General features: G+C 40.9%; 1 protein-coding gene across 6 annotated transcripts in view; it reads left to right on the top strand.

Annotated features, from left to right (window-relative positions):
• The first annotated feature begins 13,376 nt into the window (after positions 1-13,376).
• The window catches only part of LOC112677948 (limbic system associated membrane protein), a 639,114-nt gene continuing 629,811 nt past the window's right edge, over positions 13,377-22,679 (top strand). For 4 of the 6 annotated variants that reach the window (XM_025476809.3, XM_025476801.3, XM_025476791.3 and 1 more), the window contains exon 1: positions 13,380-13,570. In XM_025476809.3, coding sequence (XP_025332594.1) covers positions 13,416-13,570 — 155 coding nt within the window. In that variant the 5' untranslated portion in view covers positions 13,380-13,415. Of the gene's footprint in view, positions 13,571-22,679 lie in introns of all 6 variants that reach the window. The other 2 variants (XM_049105331.1, XM_025476828.3) reach the window with 2 other exon arrangements.

Genomic DNA, 22,679 nt, shown 5'->3' with positions numbered 1-22,679 from the left:
GAAAACTTGAGCTCAGAAACTACATATAATACCAAAGATAGCACCAGACATATTATCCTTCCTCTGCAAACATCTCTCCAAGATTTGGAGCTCAAGGTTTCAACTTCAGCTCTCTGGTACTTCATTTACCCCATCTGGAAGCAGCATGAGCACAATTAAGAAGAAAACTTGAAATTTAAACTCTGCCAATTACATAGATTTTAGATGAATTAATAATGAGTTAGTGAATAAAAACCAATTGGTTAGTAAATCACCAACTGTCCAGTTTTCCAAATATGTCCATATTTTTGCACATGTGCCTCTGTGTGTGTGTGAGGGGGTGTATAATGTTCTATGGCATTTCAAATTAGATTTAAAATGTTTCTTGGAAAAACAATGCAAATTTAGTGCTGGTTACCAAAGGTAATTCTTTTCACTTATAAAATGCTCTGGTAACATCAGAATCTCAAACTGTATTTACAAATTGGAATAACTTGTAAAATGGCATTTTAGAGAAAGGATTCCATTTCCTTTGTTTACAAGAAAAACACATTAAACACGTGTTTAAGCCATTCTCTTCTTAAAGCTCCGTCGTGTGCTAATGATGAAGTTATGGCCTGTTGTGTTATAATTTCTCTTGGAAACATGGAAGTCCCATTGCACATGTAGCAGTCATCTCTCTATTCATCTATTGATGAATCTCTCTAATCATCTGTTGAATTAGTGACAGTCCTAATGGAACTTTGGATAAGGCAGAAAAGGCACATTTGGAGAGGAGACCATGCCTCTCCTTCAGCGAGTTCATCACTCTGTTGCGTACATAGGGATGTCCTGAGTTTTCTCTACCCTGGGCTCTCATTGTCCTGTGATATTGATCCAAACCACTTAGTGATGAATACAGTCAGCACTCTCTTTCTATTTAAAGATCTTGAGTATCTATTATTGTTTTTATGTTTATTATCTTAATACCTGACACTTATAACATCTTTTTCCAAAGAGCTCTCTGGAGTGCAATAGGATGCCAAGTGAAGACAAGTGAATGCTGAAGCACTTTGTGTTCTACGGATGAAAGGAGATTCACACACACACACACACACACACACACACACACAAAAAAAAAAAAAAAAAAAGGAGATTCACTCTGGATCTGCTGCTTTCCAGGAACAACTTCTCTTGCTTCTTGTTTTCTTGCTCCAACATGGCAAGCTCTTCCCATGGTGCAGTTTTTAGACTCAGCTCTTCTTTTTCTTCTTTTACTCTTTCAAACATACACATGCAGACACAGACACACACGCACACACACACACTTCAACTCTCATCTTTATCCTGATGACTCCCCAATCTGTATTTCACTACTGGATCCTTTCTTAAAACCCTGCTTCATATTTATAACTATCTTTTGTAAATTTCTTCTTTAATATTTAAACAAATCTAAGATTCCCAGCATAAAGCTCATTATTTATTTATCATTAGAAAAACTATCTTATAACTTTATTTGATATTCCAAATGCATTTTGAAATGTACAGAATTAAAAAAAATGACCTGGCCCCAGTTAGAAATAAATTATAATAAAGAAAGGCATAAGAAACTCAAGGGTAGAAGATTATGATAAACAAACAAGCTCAGTGAGCATAGCCTGGAATATTTTGGACTCTTAAGAGTTTCAGGTTGAGATCTAGTGAGAACCAGTTAAAAACATCTAGGGTTATATTAAATAGAAATTTAGAATAATCAACCTTTAGTGAGTAAGGCTCACTGTAGCCCAGGTGTTACATATATTTTAGATTATTCCTTTATGTACATCACATTTTTAGAGAGTGGATATTAGAGAATAACTAATGTTATTTTATTTATGAGCAATTATAAATATAAGCACGAATACTGAAAGGATCATATGGTTTCTTTCTGGAATTTTTTTCTTTCTTAATTATGCACATCTGGGAAATTCATACCAATTGAGCTAATGCAGCCAAATCCATTAACAAGCACACTCCCTCCAGTAAGTGTAGCTAACCAAATGGCAGTGCTGCTGCTTAGCAGCAATTAGTTCCTCATCTTCCCCTATCCCCAGTATACTACACTCTGCTTTTTCAGCTCCCTGATCTCTAGCAGATCTCTAGCAGTGATGATCCCATTCTCCAGAAATCCGGGGGGGGGGAATTCACAGGACTCATTTTGGATACCTTTCTCTTACCCATTTCATGTATTCAGTTAGTCGACAATTCCTTTTGACCCTTCCTTTATATCTCTGATATTTATTCTTCTTCTCCACCCTCACTGCAAAATCATTACCTTTCAAGCCTGAGTTACTGAGGTAGTATCCTAATTGGGCCCTCTGTTTTATGCAACTGTTATACCGATGGCCACTTTCAAGTCTTCGCCCAAGAAGATAAAACACTTTAAAAGGGGTCTTTCCCTGTGCTTCTTTGTGATCTCAGTGTCTACTATCTTGCCTAGCATGTAAAAGGTTGAAGTGAACTCCACATATTTGAATTTCTGTGCATTTAGAGCACTTTTCTCAAAATTTCAAACTTATTTTCTACTGGTTTTGAGTCATTCACCAATCCATTTGTTGATCTTCTTTTCCTGACAAGGTTGATTTTTTTCCCCCTCATCATAGAGCCCATAGTGAATGGTTCCCACAGTCTTGCAGAATATCTACTTACACAAAGTGATCGTTAAATTCTTATTACTTAATGAAATAATTGAACTATTGTTACTAATATCATAACCCAAAAATAACATAAACCAAATTGGTAGGAGTGAAAAGAAGTTGCAAACCATCATTTAGTATTGTTTCTTAATAACAAGGTGGTCATTTTTGTCCCAAGAAAAATGATTTTACTCATTTGCTACATGCATTAAAATAGGTACCAGCATTACACTGTCTCACATTAGCTGATGACTAAATTGTTTTTATTTTAAGAGATAACTGATCACAATACAAGTTTCCCTTCATTTATTATCTTCCTCTCTCTTTGCTCCTGTTGTCTTGTACTCCTTCTTGTTCACTTACTGCTATCAGGTCCATATCTGCACACCTGCTTATCGTTTTCTCTATCCTGCTACTTCCCAAAACTGGTCCTTATATCCAAGCTAGATATTTTCTACATCGAAGCTCTAACTATAACCTATTTCTCCTGAAACAGCGAGTATTCCTTGTATCAGCTCATTCTCATTGCTTCCAAACATCACAGAAGGCTTCTAAAGCCACTTACCAACCTGATTCTAGCCTAAGATCAATACTCTGTCATGCTTTCTTGCAAGAGAAAAAGAGAACACCACTGAAGAAAAGGACTCTAATTTTGATTTTACTAATGGAGAAAAAGTTTGTGTGAAAAGTTTAACTGATAAATTGTTGTTGGATATGGGTATTGGAAATATTTGCCAAGTGCATTGGATGTAGTCTCTGTTTTGGAACTATCTATATTGTCTGTATTTGTTCATAGCTCTGTGTGTGTATTATATACAGTTTCACTGGTATCTCTATTCCTGACCTATATCTATCATCTGTATAAAATTTTTTAAATAGGTGCAATATATTGAATTAATGGTCTAAGCTAAGTTTTCTTCTGTGTGAGGGGATTTTATGATTTAATGGGTTAAGATGATGTAATTTTTTTTAATTTTAATTTTAGATCTCTTAAATTACTTTCACAGTTGTTGACTCAAATGATCTTATCTCTTGTCAGTAAAAAACAAGTTACTAAAGGACTCTCCCATTTGAAAATAAACAAACAAACAAAAAAACCTTCTCTATTTATTTTACCAGGTAGAGATTTACTGGGTTTAGGAAATTTCCTTTGTATAATATTCACATCCCTGCAAAAATTGGAATTTACCACTCACACACAAGTATTAATTATTTTAACTGGCATTTTTTTCTTCTGCCGAAAGAAAATGGGAATATCCATTAAGAATGGAGATGACTTTGGAGAATAGGCTATCTGAGAGGTGTAGTACACTGTCTACGGAGAACATATAGGGAAGAAGAGAGTGCTCCAAGCCATTAGAGGGTGAGGAATTGTACTCCAATTCTTCTGCTGACACAATCTATAATGCCCTAGCATCTCTGAAAGTCATCTCAAGCCTTGCCTATGGTTCTAGAACCCCAAGGCTGGGCAGACCACAACCTATTCAAACAAGTAATTTGGGATTGGTCTTTGCCTTATTGTCTGTTTTTTCAGCTGATGTACCTTCCTTTGTTTGTTTGTTTGTTTGTTTCATACTTGCTTTTAAGTTTAACATAGCTATAGACTGTTCCGTTGCTGTACAGATCTAGCCTCGGAGAAACGGGCATTTCTAATCTGTAGTCCAGACTTTTTGTGTAAATATTTCATTTGTGGTGTGAAGGATTAATATCCTGACAGCATTAGGCAGACAGCATGGTACAACAGAAATAGTACTGTTTTGAGAGTTTTACTCTTTGAATATTATCAGTGATCCTAAATAACTGTAAACTCTAGGCTCCCATGTTTCAGTTATTAAAATGGAGAGATTGAGCAATGAGATCTTCTTGGTCTTTACCAGCTTTAACAGTATGCAATTTTTAAAATTACATATGCTTCCTGATTTTCCTCTGATTTCTTTAATTTCTTAATGAGAGCTTAATGGGTTGGAGTCAAAGTGTTTTTCTGACAAGTGGAGTGATAATACTTGCACTGTTTATCTCAAAGTGTTACAGAGAAGATAAAATATAAAATTATGTGTGTCATTATCCATTATGAACTGCAAAGTCCCAACCTTGTGCATAACAAATTATTATTGTACGTTTCTATTTCTTTTATTCTGGTTTAAAAGACCCATGATACTTCAGTGTGCAACCAGCAGAGGGAGACAAGTTCAGATTATATTTCTTCTTCAAACATAGAAGTAGTTAATTGCTATGTGCACATGCGTTTTTAAAAATTAAAATGAAGCTTGTATGATTGGTAAATATGTCACCAGCTTGATGTGCTATTTGTATAGTAAAGTTACAAAAACACATGAGAGAAAGAAAGATAAAGCACAAGAAAAATTGGGGGGGATGTTTGATTTCTGGGCTTACTTTATTACAGAACTCAGAGATAGCTCTCCTATGAAGCATGTCATATTCCTGTGACAACTTCCTAAGCATGTCCATCTGGAGGTACAGACTATTTGAGTACCAATTTAGGAACCAATTCAGAATTCTAAAAGTAGAATTTCCAAATTTCCTCTGAAACTAGTTTCTTAACTCAACTTTCTCATTTTACCAGCCTGGATTTGAAGGAGGAAAAAAAAAAAATACACACTTACACAGACACACACAGGGGGGTGGGGTGAGGGAGAGAATGAAATCTTCTGTATCTAATTAGTTAACAAATCCTATCAGTCCCTCCATGAAATTCCTCCAAGTCTTCACCCCTTTTCTCTTTACACTGTCTTTGTCCTGTGATCTACTTTTGTCATCTTTTGCCTGTGCTATTTCAGAAAGGTTATAACTGGTCTTTCCTGCCTTTGACTTGCCCCAGTCCATCTTCCACTCCATTGCCAGTTAGTTATCATCTTAAAACACAAGTCTGATTATGTCACTTGCTTAAGGCCTTAAAAAAAATTATTTATTTGAGAGAGAGAGAGCAGAAGCAGAGGTGGGGGAAGGGAGCAGTGGACAGAGGCAGAGGGAGAGGGAAAAACAGGCTGAACAGGAAGCCTGACACGGGGCTCCATCCCAAGACTCTGGGATCATGACCTGGGTGAAAGGTGGATGTTTGACTGATTGAGCCACCCAGGGGCCCTCCTAGCCTTCCTTTAATGGCTCCCTTTTGCATAAAATAAAGACATACTTGCTAACTTGCCTGCAAAAACCCTTACAGACCCCAACTTACAAAAAAACAGTTATTTTCCTTTCTAACTTTTTCCATTTCTACCTGCATATCCTTTCCTACAACTTATCTTCCCCACCACCTAAAGTCTCTGAAGGAAGGTCTTCATTCCTCATCATTATTAGAAGCAATAATGTATATAATGAACAATGCTGATTTCCTTTCTCATTTGTCACCAGCAGCTTGACTAGTCTTCTGACTAGTTTCTCTACTTCATCTTCCTTCTGACCTCTAATTTCCCATAGCCAGAATAATCTCCTTAAGATGTCCATATCTCATCTCACTCCTCCATAATTTATTTAGTTATTTTTAAAAAGATTTTATTTATTTATTCATGAGAGATACACACACACAGAGAGAGAGAGAGAGAGAGAGGCAGAGACACAGGTAGAGGGAGAAGCAGGCTCCATGCAGGGAGCCTGACGTGGGACTCGATCCCAGGTCTCCAGGATCACACCCTGGGCTGAAGGCGGCGCTAAACCGCTGAGCCACCTGGGCTGCCCATCATTCCTCCATAATTTAAAGTAACCTTCCAAATAGGAGATGAGGAGGGAAGTGTGATTCTTCATTCAGACCTCCAGGATTCTCCATGATGCAGCTTCTCTCTTCAGCCTTCTCTCTCCCTTCCCTGCTGCTAGCCATGTAAGCCTTCCTCCAGGTCCAATCTTCCTTCAGGATGGTTCTCATGGCCATCTTTTGCATACTTTGCATAACATATTAGCTTCCTCCAGTCCCCTCTTACACATCTTCCAAGGGTTACATAAAATACCATTTTCTCCAAGAAGTTTCTTTCTCAATTACTTTTTCTGAACTACCATTGTGCTTTGATTTCACTTCCTTTGAATTTAGTACTTAACTGTTCACTGGTTATCTTATTCTCTGCTTCATATGTGTATACCTAACTTCTTCATCTGAGGTGCAAATCCCAGAATTTTATTATTTCTCAGTACTTCTCAGTACCAGAGAGGAATGGGCATATATGTTGATTAATTTTGGTCCTGCTCTGTAATGGAGAACAGCTGTGAGAGGCTTGCCTTATAATTGTACAAAGATGATGTTTGGTCCCTCTCCAGGAGGGGCTTTGAAGGGCATCCCCCTCATTAGATTCCATGAGGGCATGGTGTCAGTCGCATACATTATTGTTTCTCCAGAATTTAGCATAGTGCCTGTTATATTGTAGTTCTCAAAAAAAAATTGCTTATTTTTGTCAATTGCTTTTTTATGTACTGACACCACTGAAGAGACACATCTCGCGAATCCTCTTCCTCTCACCAAGGCAGTGCTCCCACATTCATTGCCAGCAGCAGAGAGGGATGAGATTGTGATTTACAGATAGGAAAGGAAGATAACTTTTAAGCAGACTAAGTTCTGGAACCTTTTGAATAAGATAATGACCTAACACTGGACCTGCCCTGCAGCTCAATATTGTCAGTAAACTCTTGAGAAAACATATTAGTGTTATTTACATGATTTACAGCCTCAAGATATTTAACTAGGCATTCCGTTTAGATTTAGTGGGATTACTCTTGTCTGCTAAATACATATAGATACATAAGAAAATATTTAGTAAAGTTTAGCAATTAGATGGCATCTGTTCATCTTGTTAGGTACTTCTTCCTCTGTAGCAAAGCACTTTTCTCATACTGGCATTTAGTTAACATATAATAACCATATTAAGGGTAAGCAAAGTTTGCACCTGAAAAAGAGCACCAACTGGGACACAGTTTTGTTTTTGTTTTTGTTTTCTTGACTAGCTGGTATAAATTACAGTCTACTTGGCGGTCTGTCAGTTCTTATTTGATGAGTGATGATTTCCTACAAGGCAACACCAGAATCGAACTAGTACAGTAACGGAGAATGCTGGTATGTGGGAAATATTGATCATTTGTGAGAGAACATGGCCTTTGGGCAGGGGGAGGTCTTCTCATAATGAGCAGGTGTAGTTAACTCAATCTTTCCTCCATTTCTGTTGTTACTCCCCAGTCCAACCCAGCTGCCACTGGATGACAAAGATATCCTTTTATTTGTCTCCTTGCTTTCACTATTGCTCTTCTACAAGTCATTCTCCATATGATATTTGGAGCAATCTTCCTAAAATATAAATCAAATTATCTAAATCCCTAAAATCTTGCATTGATCATTCAAGTCAGTAGAATAAAATCTAAATGCTTACCTTGGAATCTCTTCATTATGACCCCTCCTCAATCTCTAATCTCATCTGCTTTTTCTAGCTACCTCCCACAGCATACACATAAACCACACTCCTGGTTTACTTTTCTTGTTTTGCTTTCTATGTTTGGTGTATCCGTACCTGCCTCAGAACCTCTGCATATGCCATTTCTTTTATCTGGGAAATGTCTTGCAGATATTTGCATGTCTGCTTCCTTAGATTTTAGGATGTATCATACCTAATACCAGGCCATACCTCTAGGCCGTTTTCTTTGCATCACACATATGTTTCTCCATTGCATTTAGTCTCCAACATAATCTTAATGTGTATTTACTTGTTTAGTGTCTATTTCTCCACCGAGGATGTAAGTTCTATGAGATAGAGTCTTGGTCTGTCTTATATAGCTATCATATCCATAAACACTGAATAAATGAATGACTCATAAACCTACTGGGAATGTCAGAGTACAGAACGACACACCTGCCTCTACTCTTTCTCATTTCTCTTCGGCCTATTTTCTGAGTATAGGTATCCAAGTCACTACGGTAACCACAAATAGGGGATATAATTGTCTGATTACCTGTTTGTACTAATATCTTGCTATACTGAAGATGCTGCTACCACCATCTTTCCAGATGTTGCAACATTCTTCCCATATGGGAAGGAGAGATAAAAGAACAGTAGCAATGCAGATGCAGCATTACTTGACAGTTGCCACCTCCTTGTACATGGTGACAGACTGGACAATCTAGAGAAAAGGAAAGTCTAAGGGACAGTATGTACATGTCTGTGAAATAATAAAACATATATATGAGGGTAAGTCTGCTGGTGTAGGAGGACCCAAGCAGCAGCTCAAGAACCTCAGAGACCTTATGAGAACTTAGATCCAAGTACTGATACTTCCCAAAACAGAATGAATGAGCGAAGAAGCAGAAGACCAATATGATAACAATATACCACAAAAGCATGAGCGAAAAGCAAACCACGAAAGAGCAGTTTTAACTGTGTAGAGTACAGATTGAGTGCTTTACATCACTGAGGGTTCTGTAGTAAGGATTTGAACAACATTTAACTGACTTGAAGCTGATTGATTCTGTTAGGCAGTGAGACACATGTGGATGAAGCTACCGTATTCAAGGGAGCCAGATTCGAAGGGAAATTCACATGAGACAGTGCCATGCTTATGAACATAAACTGAGATACTTGAATATTGCTAAATTATGATGAAATCATTGAAGATGTCATAGCGGGAATCCTAAGGAGAAGTATTAACAGTTCTGCATTCCTAGTTCATATGGAAATGCTAATTCCACTTATGAAAGTAAAGTACAGGCATGGCGTTATTATGATTAAGATCCTACAACTGTAGAAATGTAGAGTGGTATATTAATAATATTATAGACATGTTTAGCATAAAATGTAAGCAATGTAACTAAATTAGTTGTACATTCCAGGCTGCATCTGGATTTCCTGTGAGCCTGTTACATTACAAAGCTAAACAGAAGAATAAACCTTTCATGCTTCTTAGGGTGCTCAGACGTTAGCCAGTTTTTGTTTTTCCTGCAGCATTTGTCCCTGGAGAGTGCCAGAATCTTCTAAAGCCTCTTTTAGAAGGCAGTATGTTATTTTAAAGTAGTAGTTAAGATCATCTTACTTGGGTGATGATGGCTGTTTCACATGGCTAACAGCCATACTTGCCTCACAAATAACCTGAAAGTATGTTCGTTTTTGCCAGCCCTCTTGGAAGAATGCATATAGTGGTGTCCAAAAAAAAAAAAAAAAAAAAAAATAGCTTGTATAAATTTCAGGAACTTATTTGTTTCCTTCTTTGCATTTCTTAGGAAAGCCAGCAGAGGAGTTCAATTTGGAATAGTTTTGGAGGAGTGACCATTAGGATGAGATAAATTACTCAGGAGATATACATATATACATATATTGACCATTGGATTTATTAGACCTCAGTGAGAGCTCCTGGAGGCGAGAAAACCAGAAGGAGTACACAAGGGAGTGAAAAGGGGAAAAACACCCTAGAGAACATAAAGTTGAAACGGAAGTCAACGGTACACTCCCAAATAGATTTATTATTTTATAAATGATAGACATTTAGCCATTCCTCTGTCCTCACATTCATCAATTGTAGAGTGCTGCCCCTGTGCCAAGAGTTGGGTTAGGAAGTTGCATTTGAAGTGCCTGCTGGACATAAATGATAAATACTAAAGAATTAACTTATATAATAAACTTCATTTTTTGGAAATTCTTCAGAAATCCAGTATAAATTATCAATCTGAATTAGAGAATTCTTAAAAGGTAGTCTTTTTATAAAAAATAAAATAAACACAGTCTTCTTTTTGTGTTTTGCTTCCAAGGAACATAGTAAGTCAATTTAGTTCAACAAAAGTGGCCAATAAATGGATTTTAATGAAAATATTCTTAAAAAAACTTTTAATCACATTATATCATTTCTTCCTATATACATATGTATTCAAGATTTTATCCTCTTGGTTAGGTTAGGCATGTCTATTCCATTTCTGATTACAATCTTGATTAATTTAATACATTCTTTTCTCAGAGTGATTGGCACTACAGATTTGATAGATTTTCTACAAATCCCACATTCCTGTTACTTTGGTGTGAATTATTTTGAACCCCAGTATTTTAATTTTTATGTTTCATCTTAGGACCAGACAAGTCCTACTGGTAATTTGAGGTGAATTGTATAGACATTAGTGAGCAACCCTTATACAGCATCTCCTGCAAATCATATGGTGCCACCCCACCAAACTTCCTTCTTGCCCTGGAAAAACCTCTTTGTTTGTTCATTCAAAGTGTCGCCCACTGATACAAGAGGATACTGATACTCTTGATATATCTGATCCTCCTCAGAGTTTCTAGTTCCCGTAGTGGGGGGTGGTATCTTATCATACATCTGGCCCCAGCAATGCAAATAGATGTTCTAGTGGCCCCAGTCCTTTGGGTCTTTCTTTTCTTCCTCCTGACACTGGAGAAACACTACTCACCCAAAGAAGATGTTCTAAGACTATCCTTCATCTCTGAAAGCTCAGAAGAAGCCTCCTGGGAGATTGTCAAGCCTATTGGCAGGGGTGGGTGGGGTGGGTGTCCTTTCCTGCAGTCTTTGCATACAGTTATGTAATCCATGCATCTCCATTTGGAACTTGATGTTCATCTTCCCAGTGATACTGGGAACCACAGGATTATGGGTTTTGTAGTTCACCTAACCACTTGACTTATCTTTTGTGTATGTGTGGCAAAATGGGTTCCAAGTTTTAAACAGCCGAGTTACAAATTAGAGGTGGAACATCACTGGTTTATTATCTGGGTGCAACTTATCAGCACCAACGTAGGACAAAACACTTTTAAAAAACCCACAGTTTTTTCCTTACTTTCCTCACATAATCTGTAAGAGTGTACTTACCTTTTAACTTGATAAAATTCAGCAGGTAAATTCTTTGAACTTGGGGGGACAAGGCGGGTGTCAGCACAGTGAGTGCTTCCTTAGGGCTTGTACTCTGGTGGGCGTACTTGAGAAGAATTCCTGCCCCCCCCCCTCATGCCTTTGGCCAACCATTTGTGTAACTAAGAGGGGTGGACATGCTATGTGTGTGTATTTGCTTGTATATACTTGGATATTTAGGGTGAGTTGTGTAAGAAACAGGAAATACTTGTTGCTCCCAAAGAGGAGAAATGGTTGCCCAAAGACAGGAGTAGGAAAGATAAGTACAAGTTGCTCTGCAGCACTCCTTACCACTTGATCTTTGCACTGTGAATGCCTTAACTATTCAAAAAAGTACAATTTAAAAAGAAAAAAAAATCCAACAATGATGTCCTTGGCTAGTCCACCCCTATCTCTTATCCTCAGCATCAGCACTGAGGGAGATATCTAATAGTGGGGGCTGTCACATGGGTGACTAACAGTGTTAGGCCCTATGGGTCTTATCACTTGGCTTGACTCATGGAGTAGAAGGAATGACGCATGATGGCACGCTGTGTGCGGTCCCAGGACTCCATCCGGAGCCCCAGTGCGGTCCTGTGAATGCCCACCTTTCCGATATGCAAATCTCTTCCTTGCATGGGAACATTTCGAGGAGCAAGTGCCAGCAGCAGCCTAGGCAGCAGCCACAGGCCCAAGGACACCCCCCCCAGCCTCACTTAGGACCCCTCCTCGGGTGTGGGGCTGAGTACGGGGGGGGGGGGGGGGGGGGGGGGGGGACGGGGGAGGGTTTCCTGGAGAGCGAGGTTGACTTAGGGATGGGGGGATCAGCTGCTGAGGCTGGCACTTGCAAAAAAGACAAACCAGGCATTCACACTCCAGACCACTCAATGCCAGCATTGTCTCCAATCCATCCTTCATTAAGGTGGGGGCGCGCGCGGGGGAGGGGGAGGGGGGCTCCAGGAGGGGGGAGGCGATAAAGGAAGGAGGGAAAAGCAACCTTTTTTTTTTTCTTTTTTTTCCATCCTGCACAAGAAAACGCAGGAGAGAGGAAAGAGTGAGCAGGATGGGAGGCCAGGGAGAGTTGGTGTTGAAGTGAACTTTGGCTTTTGATGGGGGCCCCCTCCCGCCCAGTGGCTTCTGTTTCGCATCCTTGGGCGCCGGTCCCCTCCAGTGGCGGGCTTCTGGGCCCTCTCCTGGCCCCCTGCTGTCCTGGGGCTCCTTCTCCCCCCCACACCCCCACCCCCGGCCTCTCCCACACTCTTCCTCCCGGGGTCCCCGCGCTTTTGCACCGCACAGCGAGCTGCGCCCCCTCCCAGGGCAGGCGGCCGGGCCGGGGGAGGGCGCCCGGGGCTCCCCGAGGCTGGGCCTGCAGGGGACAGCTCGCGGAGGGGCCGGGCCGGGGCTCCCCGAGGTCGGGCCCTGCAGGGGGCAGCTCTCCGAGGGGGCCGGGCCGGGGGAGGGGGCGCCCGGGGCTCCCCGAGGTCGGGCCCTGCAGGGGGCAGCTCGTCGAGGGGGCCGGGCCGGGGGGAGGGGGCGCCCGGGGCTCCCCGAGGCCGGGCCCTGCAGGGGGCAGCTCGCCGAGGGGGCCGGGCCGGGGGAGGGCGGGGGGATGACGTGCAGGGGCGGCGGGCCCCGCGGGGGGCGGGGGAGGCGCGAGCGCGGGGGCGGGGCGGGGCGGGGGCGGGGGCGGGGGCGGGGGCGGGCGGCCGCCGAGTGGCTGTGCGCTCGGGCGCTGGCAGCTGGGCGCCGGCTCCGGGCCGCCCGCGCGGGAACTGGGTCGGCGAGGGCGGGAGCGCCGGCCGCACACGCACCGGGAGCCGCCCAGCCGCGCGTCCTAGGGGCCCGGCGCACCCCGCAGCCCGGCTGCGAGCCGTTGTCGGTCCCCGAGGGAGGCCCGGAGCAGCCCGCCCGCCCGCCCGCCCGCCCGAGCCCGGGAAGCCCGCGCGCCGCCCGCACCGCGGCGAGGCCACCATGCTCGGCGCCCGCCGGCCGGCCCGCAGCCAGTTGCCGCTCGTCCTGCTCAGGCTGCTCTGCCTTCTCCCCACAGGACTGCCCGTTCGCAGCGTGGACTTTAACCGAGGCACGGACAACATCACCGTGAGGCAGGGCGACACGGCCATCCTCAGGTAGGGCTCGCGGGCAACTTTTCTGCCGAGCGCGACGGCGGGGCTGCGTGTGCGCGCGCGTGTGGGTCTCTGAGCGTGTGTGTGTCGACTCCAGCCTGAGCTGCAGGCTCGTGTGCGTGTGTGCATGTGTGCGCTCAACTCCGGCTTCTGAGGTTGCAGGCTCGAGTGTGTGCGTGTGTGTGTGTGTGTGTGTGTGTGCGCGCGCGCAACTCCAGCTTCTGAGGTTGCAGGCTCCTGTGTGTGTGTGCATGTGTGTGCTCAACTCCGGCTTCTGAGGTTGCAGGCTCGAGTGTGTGTGCATGTGTGTGTGTGTGCTCAACTTCAGCTTCTGAGGCTGCAGGCTCGTGTGTGCATGTGTGTGTGTGTGTGTGTGCGCGCTCAACTCCAGCTTCTGAGGCTGCAGACTCCCCTGTGTGCATGTGCCTGTACATGTGCTCAACTTCAGCTTCTGAGGCTGTAGGCTCCTGTGTGTGTGCATGTGTGTGTGTGCTCAACTCCAGCTTCTGAGGCTGCAGGCTCCTGTGTGCGTGTGTGTGTGTGTGTGTGTGCATGTGTGTGCTCAACTCCAGCTTCTGAGGCTGCAGGCTTGTGTGTGCATGTGTGTGTGTGTGTGTGTGTGTGTTTGCTCAACTCCAGCTTCTGAGGCTGCAGGCTTGTGTGTGTGCGTGTGTCCTGAGCGTGTACACGCACCTCTTACAGAGTGGCCCACTGATCTGGCCACAGATTTCAAGGGAATTCTGTTTCCCGTGGAGGACCAGCGGTGTTGACGAAATGTGGTTTGGTTTCTTAGGACCAAGAAAGCCCAACTTTGCCGATGGTGTGATGGTGTTCGTGGCACTTGGGCCAGTGTTCCTGCTTTTGTGATTTCAGATGCTTTGCACTTAAGAGTTTTGTTGGGCTTCTTTAATGGGAGAAAGACGAGTTGTTGAATTACGGCTCTCAGAGAGTGGTACACAGTACTGCATTCTCTATGCTGTGTGTGTGTGTATGTGTGTGTGTGAGAGAGAGAGAGAGAGGGAGAGAGCAAGGAATACATGCACATCAAGGCTCTCGCTCTGCCCCAGCAGTAGTTGGGACTGGAGACTTTCTGTAAGGACCCTCTAATTGACATCGAGGGCAATAAATCAATCTTAGAACTTTGGTTGGTTACTGAGCCTTTTCTGGAATGCGGATAGACATCGACACATGAAACTAGAGAAGGAAAAAAAAAATAGGAACGTGCCAAATTGCTGATATTTAAGAATAGGAGCGTTAAGCACAAAGGTTAGGCAAGAATTAACCTGGCGTAAAATGGATATTTCAAATTGATTATTGACCTTAAAGTCCTATCTCTGTGTGGCTCTGCCAAACTCTGAAGTATAATTTGGGATTGAAATTTGGAAAGGAAGAGTCCCAGTCCTTGGGAGTTTGACCCCTGTAAGGGACAGTGAGCAGGAGAAACTCAGATGGAACCTAGCCATAATTTTATTTCTAAAAAAGCATCAAGCTTCTTTTCCTATGTTTCTCTTCTCTCTCCCCCTCCTCCACCTCCTGCACATACCCTTGTCCTTTTTTCTAGCTTTCTTAAATTTCTGTCAGATACGAAAGAGAGGAAGAAAGGAAAGAAAGGAAAGAAAGAAAGAAAGAAAGGAAAAAAAGAAAGAAAGAAAGAAAGAAAGAAAGGAAAGAAAGAAAGAAAGAAAGAAAGAAAGAAAGAAAGAAAGAAAGAAAGAAAGAAGAAAGAAAGAAAGAAAGAAAATGTTTTCCTTGGAGAGCTTTTAAAATCTCATTGTGTCCAAATGAAATGACCCAGTGTCAGTCTGTCCATGCAGTTAATACGGCTTGTTGTGGCAATAAAAAACAGTATGCCAGTATGCGAGAGAAAGTAAACCTCTAATCTGTGTGCAAGGAGCTGATAGTGCATAAACCCTGGGGCATCAGGGAGCAGTTCTCTAGCAGAGCTGCCTACAGCAGCAAAGTTTTCTTTCCTTTTCTCAGAAATAAATTTGGTTGGCTGTCACAGTGTCCTGCTTGGGGATCTCTAGCCTTGTTAGAGAGGAATGTGTACGTGTGGTTTGGTGTGTGTGTGTGTGTGTGTGTTGCTGCAGGTTGTAAAAAGGAAGAAAATCGTTATGTGTAAGTGCTCCTTTCTTCGTTTCCTGAGCATTGAGAGATTATGAATCCCAAAGATCCTACTATCCAAAGCAGATTTTCCCTACCAGCTTTCCAGCCCTGTAAACCTGCATGTGTGATTTATCCACATGGAGTAATAAGATTTATAGAGTAATTTATCTGTTTGCAAAGGGATTTGGATATGATGCAGAAAATGTTTTTTGCAAACACATAAGCATGCCATCTCAACTGCTAACATTCATACTCCCTAACGTCATTAACCCTTTACTAGTGAAGCACTCTATATAGATTTATGGTATCCTCAGAAAGACTTTTTTCGCTGAGTGTGAGACTGAATATGGGGAAAGTGACTATCCTGGATGTGTATGTTTTTATTTAAAGGTCCATGAACTTTGTAAGTCAGCATCACCTGTATCTTAAGCTATAGTTATTAAGGAGTTAGGGAAACATCTAAATGGTAACTCAAAAGAAAGAGGATATTCTTGTTTTTGTATAGCATGTGCATAGAGTCTGTGTCTATGAGAGGTGTGTAACTGCATAAATGTCTACGTAGGATATCGATGTGCTTCTGTGTGTCTCTGGCTTAAAGGAAATGGAGTTTTTAAGCATTACACTTTGGGAGGCATTATGGGGTGGAAATGGGGGTAGTGAGAAATGAGAATAAATATAGAAGCAGTTATTCACTAGGAAAGAGAAGATAGACAAACAGAACCATGCAGAGAAGTCACCTGTGAGAGTCCATTGCTTTTTCAGACCTCACCTAATGTGCCCTCTTTTTTTTTTTTTTTTTTTATTTCCTTTGCCTTGGACAAGGCTTTTATTTCTGGGTGGTGGAGCTCTATCAGAAGTAACTATGGAGAGAGTTCCCTTTGTTTTCGTAGCTGACCTTCTTCTCAATCTCTTTAACTGAGCCCAGTAAGCTTTGTGGGTCAGTTTCCCGGTGAAGAATGGTTTTCTTGCTTTCTGTTTACAAGTCTAGCCCGGGAAAGGCTTGCTTCTACTTTATTTGTGACAATTTACTGGGAGCATGAGCTTCCAGGGGAGGAGAGGAAAAAGAGAACTCGATTCATTGGAAGCCACAGTAGATGTTTGGCACTGAGAAAGTGAAATGGCAAGGAGAAAAAAAAACCCTCTCAGTGATTCTGTGGCCCTGAATACTCTGAAATAGCAACAGGAGACAAGGAAGGTTTGTAATTGTGGTGGTCCAGTGGCAGGAGTTTGGTTGACTGTCCTCCAGACATTTCCCTTTACTGCCTTGAAAAAAAAGGTGTATCTTTTGGGAACTGATGCTTCTTTTTGTATAATTATGATATACTAGTCTTGGGGTCTTGTTTGGTACTTTCTATCTTTTTTGGGGGAAAACAATAAAAGACTATAGAATGAAAGTGACAGAACTAGATAGAGAAATACTCTCCTTTATATGAACCTAACCCTGTTGTTTCCCAGACAAAAATCTAGATCTTCAGAGGTTCTCTATGAGATCTTTAAAGGCTAAAGGAAACCACACACCATCTTCTATCTTATTGTTTTTTTAAGATTTTATTTTCCATCTTCTATCTTAAAGACATAGAATCAAGGTATGATCCACAGACAAGTGGCAGCAGCAGCAGTTACATGGGTTCCTTCCTAGATATTAAACCAGAAACTGCATTTATATTTGTGTGTGCAGTAAAGTGTAAGACGTACTCATAGGACTTGACTTATGGAATGTTTCAGGTATTTTTCTGATCAGAGCCCACCTGCCTGTCACCCCCAAGAAGTGTATGAGTTCATCAGTTACTAGACACATTTCTAACACTGGTTTTTCTAACTTTCTACTCTTGCACACATGCTCCCAACAAGATTCACCTCCTGGTTATGCTTGGCAGGTTGAAATCGTATGGCTTTTTTGATAAGTCAAAGGAAAAATGGAAAAGGTAGTGTTCTAATCTAGCCTGCAAAATTTCATTTTTACCAATCCCATTGACGATATCTTTAATATCAACATATGTATAGAAAGATAATGATAAAGTAATTGATCCTAATGTATCTGTTCAAAAGGTAACTTTGTAAAAATTACATTTTATGCATATTTGTACATATTGTATAACTGCATATATGATAAAATGCTAGGGTTTCATTCTATTGTGATTTTAAACATTTTAAATTTGAGGTATTGCAATTTTATTTATTTATTTATTTTTGCAATTTTATTATTTTACAATGCTGACCCTGCTTGATGTTTGCAAGATATTATAATACTTTTTATGGTGATAACATTTTTCTCATTTAAATGTAAATATACTTGATAAGTGGTAGGTGTAAGAAATTGTGTAAATTTATTTATTTATTTATTAAAGAAAGGTTTCTTTTTTTTTTTAAGATTTTATTTATTTATTCATGAGAGACACAGAGAGAGAGAGAGGCAGAGACACAAGCAGAGGGAGAAGCAGGCTCTATGCAGGGAGCCCGATGCGGGACTTGATCCTGGGACTCAAGGATCACGCCCTGGGCCCAAGGCAGGCGCTAAACCGCTGAGCCACCCAGGGTTCCCCTAAGTGTCTAAATTTAACATGGCCCTAAGCTTTTAATTTTTTCGAATTCTAGGTCCTCATTCCCTTGTTTTTACTCTAGGGGAAAAAGTGGAAACAACACAAGAGATTTGAGTATTTGACAGTGCAATGTGAAAATGTTGTGCAAATTTCAAGGGAAAAATGGCTTCTCTTCTATAAGGCATCTGGAACGCCTACATTTACAAAGAAAGTGTCAACACTCAAACATACTCCTGACACAATATGTGATTTTTCTACCACTTGTAAATCACTATTTGAAAACAAACTTTGTGGGCATGGGTCTTTGGGGAACGTCTGTGGCAATTATGAAGTTTTCTTTCTCTGGCTAAGTCACTAATCAACATTTATTGGTTATTACTGATACTTAAAGGACCCTGCATTTCACATTGAATCCTTTATCAAACATATTAGTAAATGGTCGAGTATAGCACACTGTATATTGTCCAGGAATATGGCATATTAGATACACTTTTTAATGTTGATGTACCTGTGCATTGTATCATTTGTTGTTACTTAGGGACAGAAGAGTGCAGCCCAGTCTCATGTGACAAATACAAATTGTGATAATTTGTGTTTTTATAAGTATGAAACACCTAAGTATATATACACACACCCCACATATTATGGTCATTTTTCTGTTCTATGTCATCTGACTTTAATGAATTATCTGCAGAATTGTGGAGTGAACAACCAAAGGTGACTGACTTATCTACTAAATCAGTTGGGGAAGGTTAAACATTTGTGTTTCTTGAAGCTGGTTCTACATAATAGCAAACTCAGGCAAAAAGAGGATTAGTGCATATTTTGCTGTGGTCTTTGAGAGCCCCAGGTACAAATGTATATAACTCCCGTGATAGGAAGTTACCTAACCGTGTGCTGGTCCCCTTTGCTGTCATCACTTGAACCTTAGAGAGCCCTTCTCTTCAGGCTGTTACTTAGGCTTACAGCCATTTGCCCTGTTTTTGGAATGTCCTGCTTGTTAGTTTATAAGACTTAGAAGACCTAGACTCTAATTTTGGATCTATCCTTGCATGCTACATGACTTTGAACAAATCCCTTAAATTTTTGAGCTTCAGTTTAATTTATAAAATGCTGAAACTGCCTATTTTAGTTACTCTAGTTACTTTACAGGGTTGTTTGAAGAAGCTCAGAAGAGGTAAAGTAGGGAAGTTTGTCCAATTGTAAACTTCTACATAAGCATAAATATATTAGTCATTTTCCAACCACATTCAGCCAGTTGTTCGGACTTTGGGCAGCTCTTTTGCTTAGACCAGTGTTTCTCAAACTTGAAGGTGTATCGGAAGGTATATCAGGAGTGCTTATCAGAACATAAATTGGTTGGCTTCTACCTTCAGAGTTTCTGATTCAGTAGGTCTCCGGTGGGGTCTGAGATATGCATTTCTAGCAAGTTCTTGATGTTGCTAATGCTGCAGGACGAGGCCACACTTTTGAGAATTGACTCTTGCTATAACAAGTGTGTTCTGCAGATGAGTATTTTAGATATCACACAGTCTCTTTTTAAAATCCCAAATCTCAGGGATTTTACAAGATCCTCAAATGATTCATAAACATCTGAAAGGTAGAGAAGCAGTGCTTTAGATGGATCACAACCGTGGCTGCCTATTACAGTCAAGGGGAGACCTTTCAAAAAATACTGAAGCCACATAATCTCTGCTTTCAGAAATTCTTATTTAATTAGTTTAGAGTAGGGCTGGGCATAGGTTTTTCTTTTTCTTTTTTTTTAATTGATTCTGATGTGTACATAGAGTTAGAACCATTACTTTACTAGTTGAGGAATCTCTTATAAAACACCTTTGGGTCAGTACTTAATAGATATAGTAAAAAATTGAAGTCATATTGTATGGCTTGGGAACTATGTCAACAGCAAAGATGTACAAGTTCAATTGGGACAAAAGAATGAGACCATCATAGATCTATTTCTTTACCACACAATCCCATAGCACAATGTCATGGAAAATGTAGTGACTTTATCTTAATATGGATCCAATTTATATACTATCTATTGAAAGATCATTAAAGCTTGGGTTTTTTAAAGATTATTGTCTTGTGTTCTCATTTTCATTGGTATTAGGCAAGACACAGAACAGTTTTAGTATGGTTTTTTTCAGTTCTATCTCTAAGAGATAAAAGAGATAATATTTAGGCAAGAAAACGTCTTCAGTGATAACTTATTCAAACAGGCTTAATTGTGTGCATTTATGTTGCCATATACACAGATATATGATTTACAAGATGAAAGTTACATGTTTGTGGACTTCATCTCTATTTTACATGGTGATCAATCTTTAGCTGAAACGTAGGATCAAGTCTTTGTGCATAGGTAAAGACTGTCAAGGGTATAATAAGTTTAGAATGCTTAACAAGTAGTCAGAAGACTTAGATCTAAATATCATGAAATAATCCAATCTATTAAATGAGAATAATCATCAATCACTTGGCCTACTACACAAACTATTTTTGTGATGATCAAGTGACCCAGTATATATTGGAGTGCTGTATAAATTATAAGATGGCATAAAATATAAGCTCTTAGTAAGATTATTGTCATAATATTCACAGTAAGAAAAAGCTTTTAGAACATTAGGAAATTTGATAAAATGAGCTTTTTGTTTTTATTTCTTGGTCAAGGATAGTCATTGGCTCTGTGTATCATTTTCCCCCCTAAGGGCATTTGAAGTTACATGTATCTTAGAATATAGTTGAGTTTCTTATCAGGAGTGCTGGGTGAGTGAACACTTTTGTAGCCACTTGTAATCAAAACATAATCTGAAGTTAATGAGTGATTAACCTTAACAAAAGAAAACACTTTGCTTCAGATTTTGTTAATTACTGTAGGATAAACTTGTAGAAGTCTCGGGTAGGAAAGGCTCTGGAGATTGGGTGGTCTCTATTAATTAATTAATAGACTCCCTCCCTGTACAGGAGTCTGTACAGGTCGGAGTATGGGGCAGAAGGAGGGGGCTAGGTGATGCAGACTCTTCACTGAGATCATGACCTAAGATCATGACTGAAGTCCTGTGCTGAACAGATTGATGGTAGGTGCCTCCTACCATCTCATTTTAAAGTGATACAACTGAGGGGGTGTCTAGGTGGCTCAGTTGGTTGAGGGGTTAAACATCTGCCTTTGGCTCAGGTCATGATCCCCAGGTCCTGGGATCAAGTTCCACATTGGGCTCCCTGCAGGGAGCCTGCTTCTCCCTCTGCCTATATTTCTGCCTCTCTCTCCGTGTCTCTCATGAATAAATAAAATCTTTTAAAAAACAATAATAAAGTCATGTAACTGAGGAAAGAAAAATTTAGTTGGTTGTTTAAATATTTGAGTGATTTTTAGAACTCGAATTCATGTCTTCTGTTTCTCATTCAGCAATCCTTCAAGTTATCTTCCTGGTTTTCATGCAGTCTCATTCTGTGCTGTTTAAAATTATGCCAGAAGTGTCCTTGTCCTTCCCTTTTTTCCCTATCGTCTCTTCTTCTTCTCCTCCAGTCCCTATCCTTCCCCCTCCCTCCACTCGCCTCCTCCTTTGTCCTCTTCCTTTTTCTACCCTTCTCTTCCATTCTTTCTCTCTCTCTTATCCCTTCTCCTCTCCTCTCTTCTTCCTCTTCTCTTTTCTCTCTCATCCCTGAAAATCAAAGTTGAGCTTTCCTATGAATGATCCTTCAGCTAGTGCTGGCCAAAGAAGTTTTCAGTAAATACGTTATTGTTTACATGTCTGCTATCACCTGTCTTAACCAGATAGGCTTTTTTCTTCACTTAAAGCTTCAATCTTACCATATTGGCAAAGCCAGTCTTGTTCTTGGCAGAACCTACATAACTTTTTTTTTTAAGTTTTGTTTTGTTTTCCTTTTTGCTTCTGTTGCTCTGCCTGTTACTTATATTTCTTATCTGAATTCTTGACTCTTTACTCCAGTACTTCACTTGGGTTCCTCAACCCTACTACCACCTTATTGTTCCTTTTAACTTTCTACCTGGTTAAGTTTCCTATTACTTGTCCCTCGTAGAGACCCTGATCAGGATGACTGTACAATGAGATCATGGTGCAAAGGCTCTGCTTTCAGTTTGTAGACTATCCTTTATATAACCCCAAGCAGTACTCTAAACATTGTAGTCATTTTAAATTATACTTAAAATTCTTTGAGGAAGATAGAATTTATTTTCTAATTTGTACAGAATTTATTTTGGGCTAACAGGAGGGCTGATGGTCACTGGGAGGAACTGGACATAGATATAGACCAGTCTCCTGGGATGGTGGAAGCACTGGATGATAGGTTCTGCTACCAGTGCTTAGGGGGGTGCTTGTGTGTCATGAAGAACAAGGTTTCATGAAGCTTTCTTAGCAGATGAGCCAAGGGAGGTCCAACATGTTACACCACAGAGCACAGTAAGCACAGTAAGGGGAAGATAACAGGTTAGCAACTCCCAGTGA

Source organism: Canis lupus, chromosome 33, assembly GCF_003254725.2.
Source record: "Canis lupus dingo isolate Sandy chromosome 33, ASM325472v2, whole genome shotgun sequence".
Lineage (NCBI taxonomy): Eukaryota > Metazoa > Chordata > Mammalia > Carnivora > Canidae > Canis > Canis lupus.
This window is presented reverse-complemented; position numbering and strand designations above follow the sequence as displayed.